The 16,998-nt window shown below is 37.5% G+C and overlaps 1 protein-coding gene across 4 annotated transcripts in view; it reads right to left on the bottom strand.

The window, feature by feature from the left end:
- Nucleotides 1–16,998, bottom strand: part of LOC120314667 (ceruloplasmin) — a 33,466-nt gene that overhangs the window by 14,983 nt on the left and 1,485 nt on the right. For 2 of the 4 annotated variants that reach the window (XM_039357984.1, XM_039357983.1), the window contains exons 2-10: nucleotides 12,695–12,939; nucleotides 11,700–11,912; nucleotides 10,630–10,803; nucleotides 9,872–10,126; nucleotides 5,823–6,000; nucleotides 4,665–4,804; nucleotides 3,550–3,690; nucleotides 2,986–3,197; nucleotides 976–1,126 (exon numbers count right to left, since the gene is read on the bottom strand). In XM_039357984.1, the coding sequence (XP_039213918.1) occupies nucleotides 976–1,126; nucleotides 2,986–3,197; nucleotides 3,550–3,690; nucleotides 4,665–4,804; nucleotides 5,823–6,000; nucleotides 9,872–10,126; nucleotides 10,630–10,803; nucleotides 11,700–11,912; nucleotides 12,695–12,939 (1,709 nt within the window). Of the gene's footprint in view, nucleotides 1–975; nucleotides 1,127–2,985; nucleotides 3,198–3,549; nucleotides 3,691–4,664; nucleotides 4,805–5,822; nucleotides 6,001–9,871; nucleotides 10,127–10,629; nucleotides 10,804–11,699; nucleotides 11,913–12,694; nucleotides 12,940–13,072; nucleotides 13,242–15,248; nucleotides 16,270–16,998 lie in introns of those variants that run through there. The other 2 variants (XM_039357986.1, XM_039357987.1) reach the window with 2 other exon arrangements.

The raw sequence follows: 16,998 nt of genomic DNA, 5'->3' as shown, positions 1-16,998 counted from the left end.
CCTAAGCAACCATGTAACATCTACATATGAATTTGTTTGTTTGTTTGTTTGTTTATTCTCAATTTCTATAGCCTGTCAACTCAACCAACTAACCCTGCTTTATTAGGTTTATTACACTAGGCTCCAAAACTCTACACAGTCAACAAAAAGAGATATAGCAAACCTTCATTCTTGCTGCTATTTAATAGTCTTTTTTACAGCCTAGATATGACCATTTTACATAATTGTGTTCAATCCCCAAAACCTTTCCCCTGTGTAAAGTATTGTGGAAGTGAATGAGATAAATCCAGCCCTTCAGCTGAGAAATAAAAATGTAATAACACCTAATGAACTACATGCAAAATCTCTGAGTTTCCTTGACAATGTCCAAAACATCAGTTAACAAGTAAGATAATAATGCTGTGATATTAACAATGATTGGAAAGCTAGTCCCTAGAAAAGTTAAGCATTTCTTTCTTTCCTTTTTTAAAAAATAAAAAGTGATATCAAATAAGGTAAAAAGTTAACCATTTTGATCAAAATTCCAGCTATTAAATTCCATTTTCATTGCTCAAATCTTGTATTTCTTTTCATTTCTTGAAAAATCAGCCTACATCCTATGCCTGCTGAGTAGATTCATCCTCATAGAGCAATGTCACTATGTTGAGATTGAGGTTTTGACTAGGAGAGATTCTAGTGACCAAATCTTAATTATGGCTTCTAATGCAAAGCACTCATTTTTGTAACGTTATTTTAAAATACCTTTTCAATGCAAACCATGCCATGATCTATAGTACTTAGGCAGTGAGATGATTTAATTAATTGCCTCTGTATTTTATATACATCTCCATTCATCAGACCTTCTACTCCTGCCATTTGTAAAACTAGGGAACTATGAGCATTGCTTCCTCCTTTCATCTCAATGGCAAATAAAGTTAAAAACAACAGATAACTAATTTATTATATTCAACAATATGACAAAACACAAACTCTTACAGTGCATCTTATTGGACTCTTGAAAATCCTCATCTTCTTTATCAACCTCTTCAGGGTGTTCTATAAATTTATTAATAGTGTCATCTAAATACCAGCTCTGATTTTCATCAAATACTGTTGCAAGAAGAAAAAATTCCTTGTCTACATTAACCTATGAGAAAGAGAAGATAGAAGAAGAAGAATATGCAAAAAACAATAAATGGGGTTATCTGTTATAACAAAATTATGTTTATTAAGCAACCAATAAGACATTTTCTATATAATTATAAATATTTAGAAGCTTCTTGGATGCTTAATAACCTCATGTGGTATAACAGTTGCAGATGGGATTTGCTGTAGCTGATCTTAGTATCTTTAAAAATAATCAGCAAAGAATTATTTTAAAAGTCAGAAAATCTTCAATTGTATTTTTCAAAAACAATATTTAAATGTTTAGGAGAAATTATTTCTTTAAAAAAGATTATAATATTCTTACAGTGATAAAATCAATCAAGATTTGAATGGGTTTTCCTAGCCAGGAAGAGACACAATAAGAAAATGAACAATTGTCTTATTCTGTTTTTAAATAAGGAGTTCCATTCCTAATGAAAAGAGTCCTTTGCCTGCATGTTAGGAAAGCAGGGATTGTCCAGCTTTATCCCTTTTGCAATATTCCATTCAAGACACATTTTGGGGTCTTGATTAACTTATTATTGTTCTGAAATTACGTCATTTTCTTTTAGAGACTAGACAGTTGGTTAATTATTTAAAACAATGCTGCGTTTGTTACCAACATGTCAATTAGAAATTTTGATGCACATATAAGGTACTTTTAAAATATATAATTTCTAATCTAAAAAGTTTTAAATACTTTAGAATGCCAACAAAGGATTATTTCATTGGAATAGCACTACCTGGTTCTACTATTAGATCCTGATGTTTCCTATATCCACTAGATCAGTGGTTCTCAACCTTTTTAATGCCGCGACCCCCAACCGGTCATAAGTCGAGGACTACTCAACCGGTCGTAAGTCGAGGACTACTCAACCGGTCGTAAGTCGAGGACTACTCAACTGGTGCAGCACCGTTTGCAGAATGGGACTTTTGGTGGGCTCAGCAGGGCAGAGACAGCCTGGATAATTCCTATTGGCTTTTGAAAGCCAATAGAATTAGACTCTATTCAAAAGAGTCTATTCTATTGGCTTTCAAAAGCCAATAGAATAAAAGGGAGTAGCACAGCTAAGGAAAAGGGGGAAAAAATGGCGGACTGCGTTGTTTGGCGACCCCCATGAAATGGTCGTTCGACCCCAAATAGGGTCCCAACCCACAGGTTGAGAACCACTGCACTAGATGATATTAATGTCATTCCTTGGACTATACCTTTGATGATTAACTTCTACAAAGGTATTCATTAGGCAAACTCAACAAGAAGTTAAGGTCAATGTTACCAATGGAATTCAATTATGTGCATCAACCAGCAAAAGCTTCAAATAGTGCAATAAATAACATGAACATGGATAATTTGCTGTCATCCCATGAAAGCTATCCTGAGATGTAAATACTGCAAACCCTAAGCATCATTTTCCCCATTATGCAGAAAAGGGATCATCCCATTGGGTGCTTGATGCTCTTGTTTTTGCAGTCTAAAGAGGACTATAAACCAAGACTTTTATAAAAACAATGTTTGGGGGGCACTAGTTGGATGTGTTATGTGAGATGCCTGCCTGTTCCACTCTGAAGTTGTCCAATAAATTGCCCTATGTTAGCCAGATGAAGCAGGGCAGAAGAAGTCATAGTGATGAACAAGTGTTTCAATATATACACTTTTTAAATGGTTGTAAGCTGCTTGATGAATTAATTTATTAGTTTCTTTAACATTAAGAAAGCATACATAATTTGTAATATTAATATATACAGTAAATATGTCCTCTAAAAAGCTCCTCTTTTATCAGTGCCCTTTTATTAGCATACTTCTGGAAGGGGAGGATGATTGTTGGAATAAACTGGTGATTTTAGTTTTTTTTTAATTACCGGTTTCCATGGAGCAGGCATTATGCCTTTTCTGCACACCAAGAGTGGGCCCACCAGGCCTGAATTGGTATCCTTGATTGGATCTGAAGCTGAATAATACAGCAGGGTTAGACAATCTGGATCGTCTGGCGTAGGGCCCACAGTTTCTGGCACTTCCCATTTATAGATGAATTTCTCTCCAGGTTTCACATGTGAGCCTGGACTTGGAGTACCTGCAATATATTCAAAATTGAAATGGTAAGAAATCAACAGTCCTCCCCCAAATGAAATAGGAATGGAATGGAATGGAATGGAATGGAATGGACTGGACTGGACTGGACTAGACTAGACTAGACTAGACTAGACTAGACTAGACTAGACTAGACTAGACTAGACTAGACTAGACTAGAATAGAATAGAATAGAATAGAATAGAATAGAATAGAATAGAATAGAATAGAATCTGGAAGGAACCTTGGAGGTCTTCTAGTCCAGCCCGCAGCTCAAGCAGGAGAACCTATACATTTGGTTGATTTCTTTAATTAATATTACACTTAGATAATTATATTAACATAGGTGCATTTACCTCCAGACAGAGTGTGGTAGAAAGAGCCCTCATTGCTTTTGGTATAACTCAGGCCATGTGGTTGAATGCTGAAGGGGCGGCTTGCATTGTTGAAGAAGACTACTTCAATATAGTCACCAACTTCTGCTCTTATGATCGGTCCTAGTTAAAAGAGAGATAATCAATAGCACTTAGACTTATATATCACTTCACAGTGCTTTACCGCCTTCTCTAAGCACTTCACAGTGCTTTACCGCCTTCTCTAAGCAGTTCACAGCCTATTGCCCCCAACAATCTGGGTCCTCATTTCACTGACCTCGGAAGGATGGAAGGCCTTGAGCCAGTGAGAATCGAACTCCTGGAGTCAGCAGTGAGTCTGCCATACTGCATTCTAACCACTGCGCCATCATAGCTTAATCTAATCAACCTTCGTTCTTGTTTGTGACTAGTCCTCACTGATCTCAAAAAGCTAAATAGGGTTGGATCCATATAATAATTCAGTAGAAGAGCCCTGAGAAATCCTTAGGTGGTAGCCGAAATTGAAGTTTTTTAAAAAAAAAAATTCTTTTTTTTTTAGTATATGTGCTGCTGAAGCGAGCACACACAAAAAAACATTCTTGAAAAAGATAATGCAAAACACTTTGAGATTGTTGTCACAAAAATTACATGGCCACATCTGTAGCTTCACCAGAAAATTAGTTGAACCCAAAAGAGACAATATAGCTATCTACCCTTTGAGCTAACTACCTAATTAGCTGCTTCCTCCTTTTTTTTAAAATGTTAATTTTAGGTGAAAATGTTACGTATATGTTCCATTTTCTACTTGTGCTTTAAAAATCCAGCATATTGGCAATCATGCACTTAATATTAGTGCAATATAACCTATAGAAATTTTGCTGAGTCTTACTTGTTATTATGAATTTAGAAGTCTCAGTTTGAACATGTTCTATAATGATATAATTTATACTATACTAATAGGTCTTATTATCATAGCATTTGTGCAGGCCCCCTTGCATCCTTGATCATTTTCAGAAGATAAACTTCCCAGATTTCGGACACATCCATATTGTCACAATTCACATAGTGTTATATAGTTCATGTAAATTGCAAAATGCAAAATGATCAGATAGACTTACCCAAAAGTCCAAGATGCTTTTCATTATGAGACCGGAAAGAGCGTCTAATAAAGTCGACACTGGTATATTCGAAAAAACGGGCTTTTTTATAAGTCCCACCAATTCTATTTTTATCTTTTTCAAAAAATGTCTTGGAATCCCTGTAACAAAACAAAACACATCAACATTTGCATTTGTATAGCAGCAGGAAGAAAGGTATTTCATATGTTAGGAAATAGATAATTTGGATTATCCTTTATAATTTTTTTTCTCAGGATTTTGAAAGGAATGTTAATATTCAAACTAACAAAAATGTACAGATACATTTAACATAACAGCGTGGAAAGGACTAATATAACCATAAAACTGATATGCATAGCAACAGAAAATACAAAAAAAAAGGCCTGGAAATTATGTCATAAATAGATTAACTTTTACCATCTCTTTCTTTTTCCCTTTCTCAAAAACAAAAAATAAAAACTAATCAGCTTTCTCCTTCTGTGTTGTATATAATAAATCTTTAGCTATGCCCTGTTTATCAAATATCCACACTTTGAAATTTTACTACATTCCAAATACTAGAGATACAGCCAAGAAAAACATAGCATCTTTAAAATGTAGCCAGAGAAATATTAACAGTGCTATTCATATAACTCTAAAATAGGACAAGACCAAACTATATGAATTAATTTTCAATTCTTAAGTTGGATCTCCAACAGGAAACTCATAGTAACCAATATTTACTGAAGATTTCTGAGGCATCTAGTCTATATGAGACACTCTTGTTATTATTCTTGTATTAACTTCATTTTAAGCTCTGGACATTGTTTTGTGCATCCTTTCATTCATGAATTATAACAGGACATCACATTCATTATTCTAAAAGTTATCTAAATAATTTAAAATTACGTCATCAATTTCCTATAGAGAAGGACACTGGCTTAAAAGTCACAAAAACTTCCTCCAAAATCTCCTATTACAACACAATGTCAGTTCAGACACAAAATTCCCTCTGCTATCTAGTATATCAGGAACTGATACCAGGACTTTTGCACCAAAGAAAAAAATGTGTACTAGCTTGGACCTCTTCATATCCACTTCTATAACCAGATGTTAGTAAATGCCAGCAATACATTTTATATGAAATGGTTTGGCTGCCTACAAAAAATAATCACTTACTCATCTAGATCAAGGGATTCTCTTGTGAATTCATTTGTTCCAGATGGACCATAGTTCCATTCCTCTTCCTCTGCAGCAATATAATAGAATCTTGTGGTAATGACAGTAGGGGTTTGGTTCATAAGAGATGGAGAATGGTGTTCACAGTTTTTCACTTTAAAAATGGCCTGCATGCCACCTGAAGGAAGATAAAGATCATTGATTATGTAAGCTCTCTAGGATCAAGAAGTTCATAGACTAAGAAATTTAAATTTTCCCCTGTCCTATGCCAACAAGGAACTCAGAAACCAAACAGATATAAGACAGGAATAATTTTCACTGTGTAATATCTAGACAATGAAAGCCTTAGACCAGTGGTTCTCAACCTTCCTAATGCTGCGACCCTTTAATACAGTTCCTCATGTTGTGGTGACCCCCAAGCATAAATTTTTGTTGCTATTTCATAACTGTAATTTTGCTACTGTTATGAATCGTAATATAAATATCTGATATGCAGGATGTATTTTCATTGTTACAAATTATACTGTTATAATTTCAGTATAATAGTTATACTGAAGGCCTGTGTTTACAGTAGCTGAAGCAGATTGGATTAAAACAGAATGGCTGCATTTGTGCAACTTATGAAGCTTGATTAAACTTGATGTCAATGTTGCTTTTTTGTGTGTGCAGTCTTAGTGAATTATGGAAATATAACCCCTTTATTCTTCTAGTATTATGTGATTCAGAAAATGAGTCATTTCAGCTGGTCTTCTTTTCTCCCCCCAGCTCCCCACCCCAACTCAGTCAGCAGCTCAGTTCTGGGGCTGTGCCTGCCAGAATCTTAGGAGAGATTTTTGAAAGGAGGTCTTGTCCACTGAGGCAGAGGCAGCAGAAGGGAAATCCATTCCTTCCTCCCACCCCACTGCTGGTTCCACTGAGCAATAATCAACTGCTTTTGGTGCAGCAGCCAGGGCAGGAAGAATGGGGGGCATTACTGCAGCAACTGCAAGAAAAGGCCCCTTGGAGCTTCTTGATTCCACACTAGGAGCAGATTCATTTTGCCCCCCCCCCTTCCCGGCTTTCCAGAGGCACACTAGGAAACAGAGAAAAGGCAGGCAGGAGGGGAAAGGGAAACACATGCTGCAGACCAAAACATCCACCCAAAGCAGCATTCATCTCCAAAGCCCCCCCCCCACCTTTGATCTCTTCCCTTTTCACTGCCTGGACCAGTTTTCCTTCTCCCACCTGTAATGAAATGACGCTCCCTTCCCCTGCATCCCACAAGTAGTAAGCCATCAATGGGGAGGGGGGGTAGGGATTAAGCAGCAGAAATCAAAAAGTATGTGCTGTTTTACAGAGGGCTGCAGGGATCACAGAGGAGAAGAGGATGTGGGGGGGGGTATCAGCTGCTGTGGGAAGAGAGGAAAAAGCTCTGAGCGAGCAAAGTTGTCTTTAGCCATCAAGGAAAAGCAGAAGGCACCAACTGCACCGCAGGGCAAAAAGTAAAGGATGGAAGAGGGGAGGGGGCTCAAATTTGGGGGGATGCGCGCACAGGGTGGTAGGGAGATAGAAGGAAGCCGGGCTTCGATAACTGGCCGCTTGCCGGAAATCATGATCCCCCTGAGGGAGTGATGCTTCCCTGAGCCAGAATGAAACCGAATGTCCTTCAGAGAACTCCGGGCCTGCCTGAATGAAGATCAACGGCTTTCCCTTCCGCTTGGCTCTGCTGGGCCCGCACAGAATCCAGGGCTCTCTGACAGGGCAGGACTCGGCAGGGGTAGGCGGAGGAACAGCAGGCAGGAGAATCAGTGGCAGGAGGGGAAGGGCTGTTCTGCTTTGGCTGCCCACCAGGCGGGCGGTCTCAGAAGGGTTGCAAACTCCTCCCCCTGCAGGCAGTCCTCTGCTCCCCCCCGGACTTGCCGTTCCCATCTAGCACAGGTGATTCCCACTAAGCCCGCTAGAACTAGCGATCGGGCAGCGGAGGAAGCTTCCGACTCCGGTTAGCACCACTTGGTGCCTTCCTGCACCCGGGAAGCGTTTGGACTAAGCTGACCTTCCGTAATTTGTGGGGCAAAGCCGAGCAATATCGCGTCGACTCTTCTGCAGAATACGAGGAGAGATCAGCTCGGCTGCGAAAAGGTTTCTCTGGAAAAAGCGCTCCGTTTGATTCTGCCGAAGAGCAGAAGAGCCTTTAAAGCCGGACGGCCTTTAAAGCCATTCAGCTGGAGAGCCTTTAAAGCCATTCAGCCGAAGAGCCTTTAAAGCCATTCCCCGATCCCGAGGTGGATGCAAAAGAACACTGCCACGTATCTTAGACTAAGTTCCTAAGACCATCGGAAATATGTGTTTTCCGATGGTCTTAGGCGACCCCTGTGAAAGGGTCGTTCGACCCCCAAAAGGATCGCGACCCACAGGTTGAGAACCGCTGCCTTAGACAGAGTTTAAGGAACATCTCAGATAGGAAATGGTTCACTAACAAAAGGTTCTTTGATTGAAGCCATCCATAGAAGGATTAAGAAGGGAATGTTGCCACACAAGCTTTACTTCTTATGTATTTACATATCGTACATGATAAAAGTATGAATGGGAGGAATTTGCACTGTGATGATATGGCATATATTTCATCATTGTGACATTATTGTAGTTAGAAAATTACTTCTAGGATTTTGAATTATTCATTTATACTGAAGAAAACTAGTACAGATATTATCTCTGTGCCTATCTGTTTGTTTGTCTATTATTTCTCTATCTGTCTAAGTCTCTGGATTCTTCAGATCAGAACAGAAAAAAAATGTTATCTTATTCTTTCAAGACATGTAACCCAACTGTTAGTATCCATAGTAACTCTTGAACAACACATAATACTTTACAGTTTTTACACTCAGTTGATAACAATGTTTATAATTTCCATGATCCTTTCATAGGTCCCAATCTATTTATCAATGATTCAATCAAAGGTTGTATTTTTATGTATGATTAAGCCATTGCTGAATATAATTGGAGTTATCTCCAGACATGCTTGATTTGATTGTAAGACCATTTTCTTTTTAACTTTTTATTTTACTTTGTATGTGAAAAAAGATGGATCAAGATTTAAATTGAATGAAGTCTCATTAAGCCAAAATATGGGAACCAGTTTGGGGTAGTGGTTAATGTACCAACCTAAAAATGTGGAAATTGTGAGTTCTGGTCCCACCTTAGGCACAATGTCAGCTGGGTGACTTTTGGCCAATCACTGTCTCTCAGCTCTAGGAAGAAAGCAATGGCAAACTGCTGAAAAAAACTTGTAGAGACTGGGGCCAAACAGCCAGGGTCAATACTGGCTTAAAGATACACACACACACACATACACATCATCTTCACCACCACCACCATAAGTTACTGGGTTTTTATGTAGTAATTCATTTTGCCACATTTCTTTGCAAGTTATAGTTTAATATGTTTTGTGAATCTAACTATTTGCGTGGAAGTTAAGTCACAGCAACTGGATTTATTTTTTTTATTGGTTTGAAATTTTTTGCTGCCAATCCAAGCAGCTTATTCTCCTAAACTTTTCAGGGGTATTCCAACACAAACCTCAGGGTTTTTCCCCAAAAAATGCATAGTCCTAAGGATATTCCTAAGAATTTTATAAGTTGGCACATTCCAGTGACTCTCTGCCTATTCAGATTTCCCTAATCAACTTGTTCGGACTTAAGAAGCTGCTTGGATGGTAAGCAAAATGTTTCAAACCAACAAGAAAGTAAGTCCAGTTGCTATGACTCAACTGCCAGACAATTCTACCTGAATGACTAAGAATCTTCATCAACTAACTAGCTGTGATTTGTTAATTAATTAAATCAACTGTAGCATGATGTGAGAACCCATTCATACATTAAAATTCCACTTTTCTAATTTGAAAGACCAGGAGATGAGGGGGAGTGGGAAGAAACACTACAGGAATAATCCAGATAAATGTGCTCAGCTCTTGTACCACTGAGATCACAGAATTCTGAAGCTGATTTCAAATTAGCTCAAAGCCCTGTGGAAGTCTTCATTAGGAAAACAGAAAGCAGCCATTTATTTCATACCTTCTATATGATCATTGACTTGGCAGCTAAGCAACCAATCACCATCATTCTTGGGCACCATAAGAGCATCCACAAAGGTAGCTGGGAAGAGGCTGATTGTGTTGACACGATGCTTCCTTTCTATCAAGGTTTGCCCATGAAAATAAATGGAGTGGATATCAGCTTCATTACCAATGCCAAAAAGATGCCATTTCACTTTCTCTCCTGCACACATTGTGACATTGGGAAGATACCCATACATATATCCATTGATTGCTTTAAAAGAGAGAGAGAGTAAGAGAAATATCACTGATACTGGCTCTAACAAACCTTTAATATCAATCAAGGTTGGTGAAATTAAACAAAATGTTGTTCCTGAAATCTTCTACTGGATAGAAATGTTGATTAAATTGGTTTTATCAACGGAGTTAATGATATGTACATCTTGCATTTATATTTTATAACTTACATGAGTGGCATTTCAACAGTCTCCCATTTATTAACCAACCAGAGCTAAATCTGCTTAGCTTTAAGAATTGCCATAAAAGAAATATCTGCAGAAATGAAGAACTGTTTATATGTTTCAGTGGATATGTGCAAAAATTTGTGGAACTATGCAAAATTATTCATTATTCACAAAAATAAGGCTCCATGTTCCTGAATCAGATGGTTTTGTGAAAAAACTGCAGAAACCTGGCTAAGTTTCTCTTAGCCAGGCAATGTGAATATTCATGCAAAGTTCTTAAAAGAACAAAACTTATTCTGGAAGATGCTCTTACAGTGCATTTTGTTGCTTTCTTGGAAGTCCTCATTCTCTTTGTCAACTTTGTCAGGTTCAGAGCAGTATTTCTTAATATTCTCATCTAAGTACCAGCTAAAGTTTTCATCCATCACAGAGAACAGCAAGACAAACTCACGGTCAACATCTTTATCTTTTCCATTCTGCAGAGTGCCTTAAGAGAAAATATCATTTTTAAGACAATTTCCCAATGAAAACGATTATTTCAATTGCTTTCTTTAACTTGATGCCATCTGCACATCTAGACAATAGTACCTAGAATCCCCCAACTGCATCATCCCTGATGATTGTACTCCTAACAAATCTAGAGGGCACAAGGTAACAAAAAGCTTCATTAACACTATGACCATCATCGTACTAGATGAGGTAGGGATATGTGGAAAGACCAATGGTTTGCCATTTATAAAACTCCAACTTTTTGAATTCTATTTCTTGGTAATGAGCGAGTAGAATATGGAAAGTTAATGGAAGCCCAAAGAATTCCTGAATTCATATACCTTTAATCATTACAAACAATGAAAAATGAAAAAAATGTAGTTATTCTTTACAGCTTATGAATTTCACAGAAATTCCATTTGAAATTTCAAAGACATTTTGAGCAGCACACTTGTAGTTGAACAGAATATGCCTTGTATCTCATTTGCTACAATTAAAATATCCAATAGGTCTCTACCACTAGTTAGCCAGAGATAATTTGAGCTTCTCTTCATTAGCAGTGTTCAAACAGAGGCTAGCCAGCTCCCTCTCTGGGATATTGAATTTGTATTCTTGCACCAAGCAAGAGAATGGATGCCTTTTCCAAAACTCCCAACTCTATGTCTCAAAAGTCCTTTCCTCCCTCCCCAAAAGGCAACCTATCCTTCCTCCCCCTACCCTCACAACTGATGAAGCTTCTTGGATGAGAAGCAAAACATCTTCTTCTTCCTCAACTCCCCCCCCCCAAAAAAAAACCAGTCCAGTTGCCTTTTGACAAAAAGCACCTTTGACATAACTATGAACTGGATGACTGAGAATCTTCTAAACTTCACACCTTTATTGTCATATTTTTACCTTTTCTGCAAGTGATTAAAGCTCCAATAAGTCCAGAGGCAACATCCTTTGGGGCATCTATATGAGAGTGATAGATCCTTGTCAAGCAGTTACTGTCTCCTTCTGCTGGACCATGATCTTCAGTAACATCCCACTTATAAACATACTGCTCTCCTGGTTGCACAGCATCATCTTTCTTTTGTAAATGATTGGTATTATCAGGATAGAAAGCTCCTAGGAAGCATAAGAAATTATTCATGTTATATAGTTATTTCATTTTTGTGTTGTTTCTTAATTTGTCCTGCAGTGATTGTAATTTTAAATAATACCTGTGACTTCTCAGAAACAATTATCATGTATTTGCATGTACATCAAATATATGCATTCATATACCTATATATGAATGTCTGTAGGTATAGAAAATATAAAAAGACTTATTGAAATCAGATAAAAGTATTCAGTATTATTTTCCTTTCGTTCAAAGTTGGTCCTTGATGGAAATAAAAAAGCAAAAATTACCTATAAACAACTAACCATTATTTACGTATACTTTCAATATACAAGATTCACATGGGATCATGGGAGTAGGCGCATGTCTGACTTATTTATAAATACATATTAGAATGGGTTGACCCATTCCTCTCATGGATTATATATGCAGAGCAGAACATTAGCAATATTAAAATACACTAAACAAAACACAGTTTTGGATTACACTGAAAGCTCTATACTTATACAGTTATAAACAGAGAACTTTGAGGTCAAACCCCAAGACTGAACAGGAGCTGGCAATCTGTGTTATGTACTCCACTTTATGCCTTCAGTTGAACATCCAAAGGTGTCATATGAATCCAACTGATGTAAATGTTGGATTGATATGTGGAGGTCTGCAGAATCATGTGGTTATAAATAAAAGCATTCCTCACAAGATACAAAACAATTTTCATATTTTTGTCCAAAAGGAAATATATAATTCACTCAACTGAACCCTTGTTAAAAGAGTACATAAATCTTACCTTCATTTTCTTTTGTGTATTTGACACCATGGGGATGTAGAGAGTAGACTCTTGTAGCAAAATTTTTTAAGTGAACTATAAAAGAGTCCCCAACTTCTGCTTTCATAATCGGCCCCACGAAGCCCAGCGATGGTGGTTTTTCCACAACATAACTATATGAGTTATCTGTGTACTGCATGTACACAGCTTTTTTATATATGCTTCCTATGCGATCTGGGCCTTGCTGTAGAAAGACACTAGCTTCCCTGAAAGAAAAACATTATATTAATTATATCAATACAAGACTTTCAAAATAATGTATTATTTACAATATCATTTGTTTAATGATGGTTCAAAGTTACAACAGCCTTGAAAAAATAGACTTACACGGGTACTCACACTTATCATCTTTGCAGCATCCCCACAGTGGTGTGATAAAAATCTGGGCAGTTGGCAATCAGTATGTGTTTACATTAGCTGCAGTGTCCCAGAGTCATGTGATGGTCATTTGCAATCTTCCCAGTTGTCTTCCAACAAGCAAAGTCAATGGTGGAAGCTGGATTTGCTTAACAGTTGCATGATTCATGTAACAATTGCAATGATTTGCTTAAAATCCATGCAGTGGTGGGATTCAAACATGTGAACAACCGGTTCTTTGTGTGGATGCCGCTTCCAGAAGTCCATTCTGGGCCTGGGCAACAAAAAATTAGTTATCGGTTCTGCTGAAGTAGTGTGAACCGGCTGAATCCCACCACTGCATCCATGGTAAAAAAAGATTGTAAAAATCAAGTGCGACTCACTTACTCTTCACTGTTCCATAACGAGGTGACCATAATTGTACAACTACATTTGCTTCTTTTGACAGATTCATATCTCACAACAGACCCTGTGCTATCTACTTCATGCCAACATTTGCATGTCTTAAGTGTCTCCATCCAAACTATTTAAAGAAGGAATTATAGTTCTCTCCATGTATCAGAACAAGATTATCTTTATTACATAATAATATTTACTCTGGGATATCATATCTAGTCTGTTAAAATCTGAGTCACTCTGTTAGCCTTTTGCAAGGTATTGGAGACCTCACTGTTTCCTTGGGCATTCAGGTCAGGTGAATAGATGAGCTCTGTTAATATTGATGTGTTTTTTGTTGGATGGGTTTTTTAAAAAAATCTTGGAAGGGTGGAGTTTAATGGGGCAAGCTTTCTATGTTTTAATATATGTAACTTACGCAGAGATACTTATGTGAGACAGGCAGTTATATCAAATAAATAAATAAGCAACACAAGAAATAGCGGCTTCATTGTGGTCAATTAGTGGTCATCCAGATTTTTTTCAGCACAGATGATAGCCATATACAGTGATTACCTGAACTAAAATATTTTTTTAGGTTTTTTTTTTTTCCAAGCACAGTTCTCACAGAATTCTCTTTGGTAAAGTTTATTAAGAAAAATAGGAGTGCAAGTATATTAGCACATCAGCTATTTTCACATTAGAATCGATATATTTTAAGGTAAAAATTTTCTGATTCTCTACTTCATAGTTTTCCTATGAACCTACAAGGAATCTATCTATTCACTGACAAGGAAGTCTGCTTGCAATTATTTAAACAATGGTCTGGAGACCAACTCTTAGGCTAAGTGGAGTCATTTAATGAACTATTTGACAAAATAGGTGTTTGTTATATTTTAATGTCTTGATAAATCCAACTGTACAATATGTGCACCAAATGTATACTATTTCTGAGGTAAACGGACACAAACAATGTTATTGCATGTGGATTGTCTAGAGTACTTTGGATAAGGATTGTGTTACTTTGGATTGATGCCCGTACTCAGGTTTTGTCATATCTGAAATATGGTGTCTGTTAAACTGAAGATTTAATGTATATTATTTACTACAATAACAATGACCAGTTAATTGCTTTAGTTATGTTTCATTGGTGAAATAGTTGTCTACATCTCTGCTGTTAATAATGGGGGAGAGAAGAGAATGGTAAATGAGGAGAAGGAAGAAGAAATAAGATATTCTATTAGAAGTAGCAAACAAGAGCTTGGTTCTGGGAAATAGTAACAGAAATACCATATTGCAATGTAATTGTTATTTGCCTTTTGATCACATTATGCATACTTGTGCAAATTGGAAATAAATGAGCAGCATTGTTTAAATCCTTTTTGAGAACAGAAATTCAAATAAGTAGATTCTGGCTATTTAACAGCAAAACCTTAGCAGCCAATTTTAACTAGCTTAACTGTTTAGTCCAAAGAATAAAAATTTACAGGTCAGTGCTGGATCAAAGTTTGTGTCATAGCTTTTGTTCATGCCAGACTTGACTATGCATTTGGGAATCCTGCTTTTTCATTAAAAATTTGACCTGATTACTTTGTCTTGTCTTTTTCTTGCTAATAACTTGCATTATTGTACTTAGACATTGGTGTGTTTTTTAACTGTATTGCACCCTCATTTTAGAAGTTATCTAGCCACTCAAAAAGCAGAACAAGGCAGAGATGGGAGTGCCCGAATTGACAGAACAACAAACATTGTACTATTTTGTCACCTTGATCACTAGATTTACCTTTCAGAGTCATCTTGTTTCCTATAAGGTCTCCCCCAGGTTAACTTCTTAATTCTGTCGGTCACTTTTGCCTCTGTTCAAAAGTTCCACACATCACAGCATTTACTTTTTATTTCATTTCACTGTTTGATTTCCAGCAATCTTGGGACTGTCTCGCAATTTGATTTTCTCAGTTAACCAATGAGTTGCTTCAAAGCCTCAACCGATGCAGAGGACTGTACAGTTTCAAAAGCAAACCAATATTGCCTTGTAAAAATTATTAACAATCTTGTTTTTCAGGAAGCTTTGTGAGACACTAACTAGATTAGAGATGCATGTATGGACTTGCTAGAACTGTACAGATTTCCTGTTGACATGGGCATTATGTCCTTTTCCTTATTCTTCTTTGCAAAGATAATGGCTTTCATTTAAATATAAACCTACAAAATCTTATTACTAAGATTTGTGAGGGCTGAAGCATTTAAACAGAGATTTAACATGAAATATGGAATATTGCAAGACAAGCCTTTCTTCATATAATGTAACCATCCTCGATGGATTTTCAACAACATGGAAGCTCTAACTTTTGTCAGAGACTGAATATTTCCAATCACTATTATCTAACATTTTGTTACTGTGTTTCCCGGAAAGTAAGCCCTCTCCCGAAAGTAAGCCCCAGCTGATTTTTGGGGGGTGGGCCTAATATAGGTCTTCCCCCTGAAAGTGAGCCCTAGTTAAGAGCCTGCGCAGAAGGCTGGCTGCCAATTCCATCTGTTTCCACCATAGACACGAGGTAAGGGGGGGGAAGCTGCCAGTGCTTCTGTGACGAGGCAAAGCCAATGGAGTAGGGGGATTTGACCCACGTGCCCCACTAGCAAATGGTATACTAGTTCCTTACCTCCATCCAGCTCATTCTGTGGCTGGTTTAGGCCATTTGCAGCCAGCTGCGCCCATTTGCCACCTCGCGTGCTGTGCCCAATGCCGCTACCAGGAGGCTTGGTGGATCCCCCCATCTGACCACACAAGACCATAGCCAGGCCCCCCCATGCCTACAGTAACCTTAATCCCCACTCCCCCCAACCCTAACAGGAGATGGGAAGCCCTGGGGAAAAAACTGGAAAAAGTTGGGTGGGGAAAAAAACAAAGTTCCCAAGCTGATTTCTCTCTGTTCTGTGTTCAGTGTAGTCACTGATTTTCCTGTGCAAGTGGTCCTTGAATAGCTTGTTTATTGCAATATCCAGAGTCTGGAGATGGGCAGACATTCCTGCAAGAATCATTATTTGGTCTATTCCTCCTCTCTCTCCTCCTGTTTATCTGCCACTCTCTGTTTATTAAGAACACTGAAAAATAAAAAAAATTGAATAGTTTCACTACAGTTTTTCATTGCTACCACTAGAACCTCAACTTTGGGAACTTTAAGACTTGGGGACTTCAACTCCCAGTTCCCATGCTGACTGGGAAATTCTGGGAGTTGAAGTCCATACTTCATAATGTTTCCAAGATTGAGAATTAAGGGTCAGCAGTACCACAACCATGGGATCTTCTAGAGCACCTTTGATCTTTAGAAAAAGCACTTGCAGAACTTCGAAAATGAATTTAAATGATGATAAAATGGTTATATTTTTGGTGTTTCCAAATGATATCTCATGAAAGTACACCCAAATAATGCATTGCAATGCCTGAAAAGGTTACTGATTCTTCCCTTAAGCAATAAAACAAATTACCTCTAAATAGTTTAGGATAAACGTATTTACACTGTTCTTGGATAATT

The sequence above is a fragment of the Crotalus tigris genome, unplaced genomic scaffold (assembly GCF_016545835.1).
Source record: "Crotalus tigris isolate CLP2741 ecotype Arizona unplaced genomic scaffold, ASM1654583v1 scf7180000018970.2248101, whole genome shotgun sequence".
NCBI lineage: Eukaryota > Metazoa > Chordata > Lepidosauria > Squamata > Viperidae > Crotalus > Crotalus tigris.
Note: the sequence above shows the minus strand (reverse complement) of the source record. Positions and strands in the feature narration are given on the sequence as shown.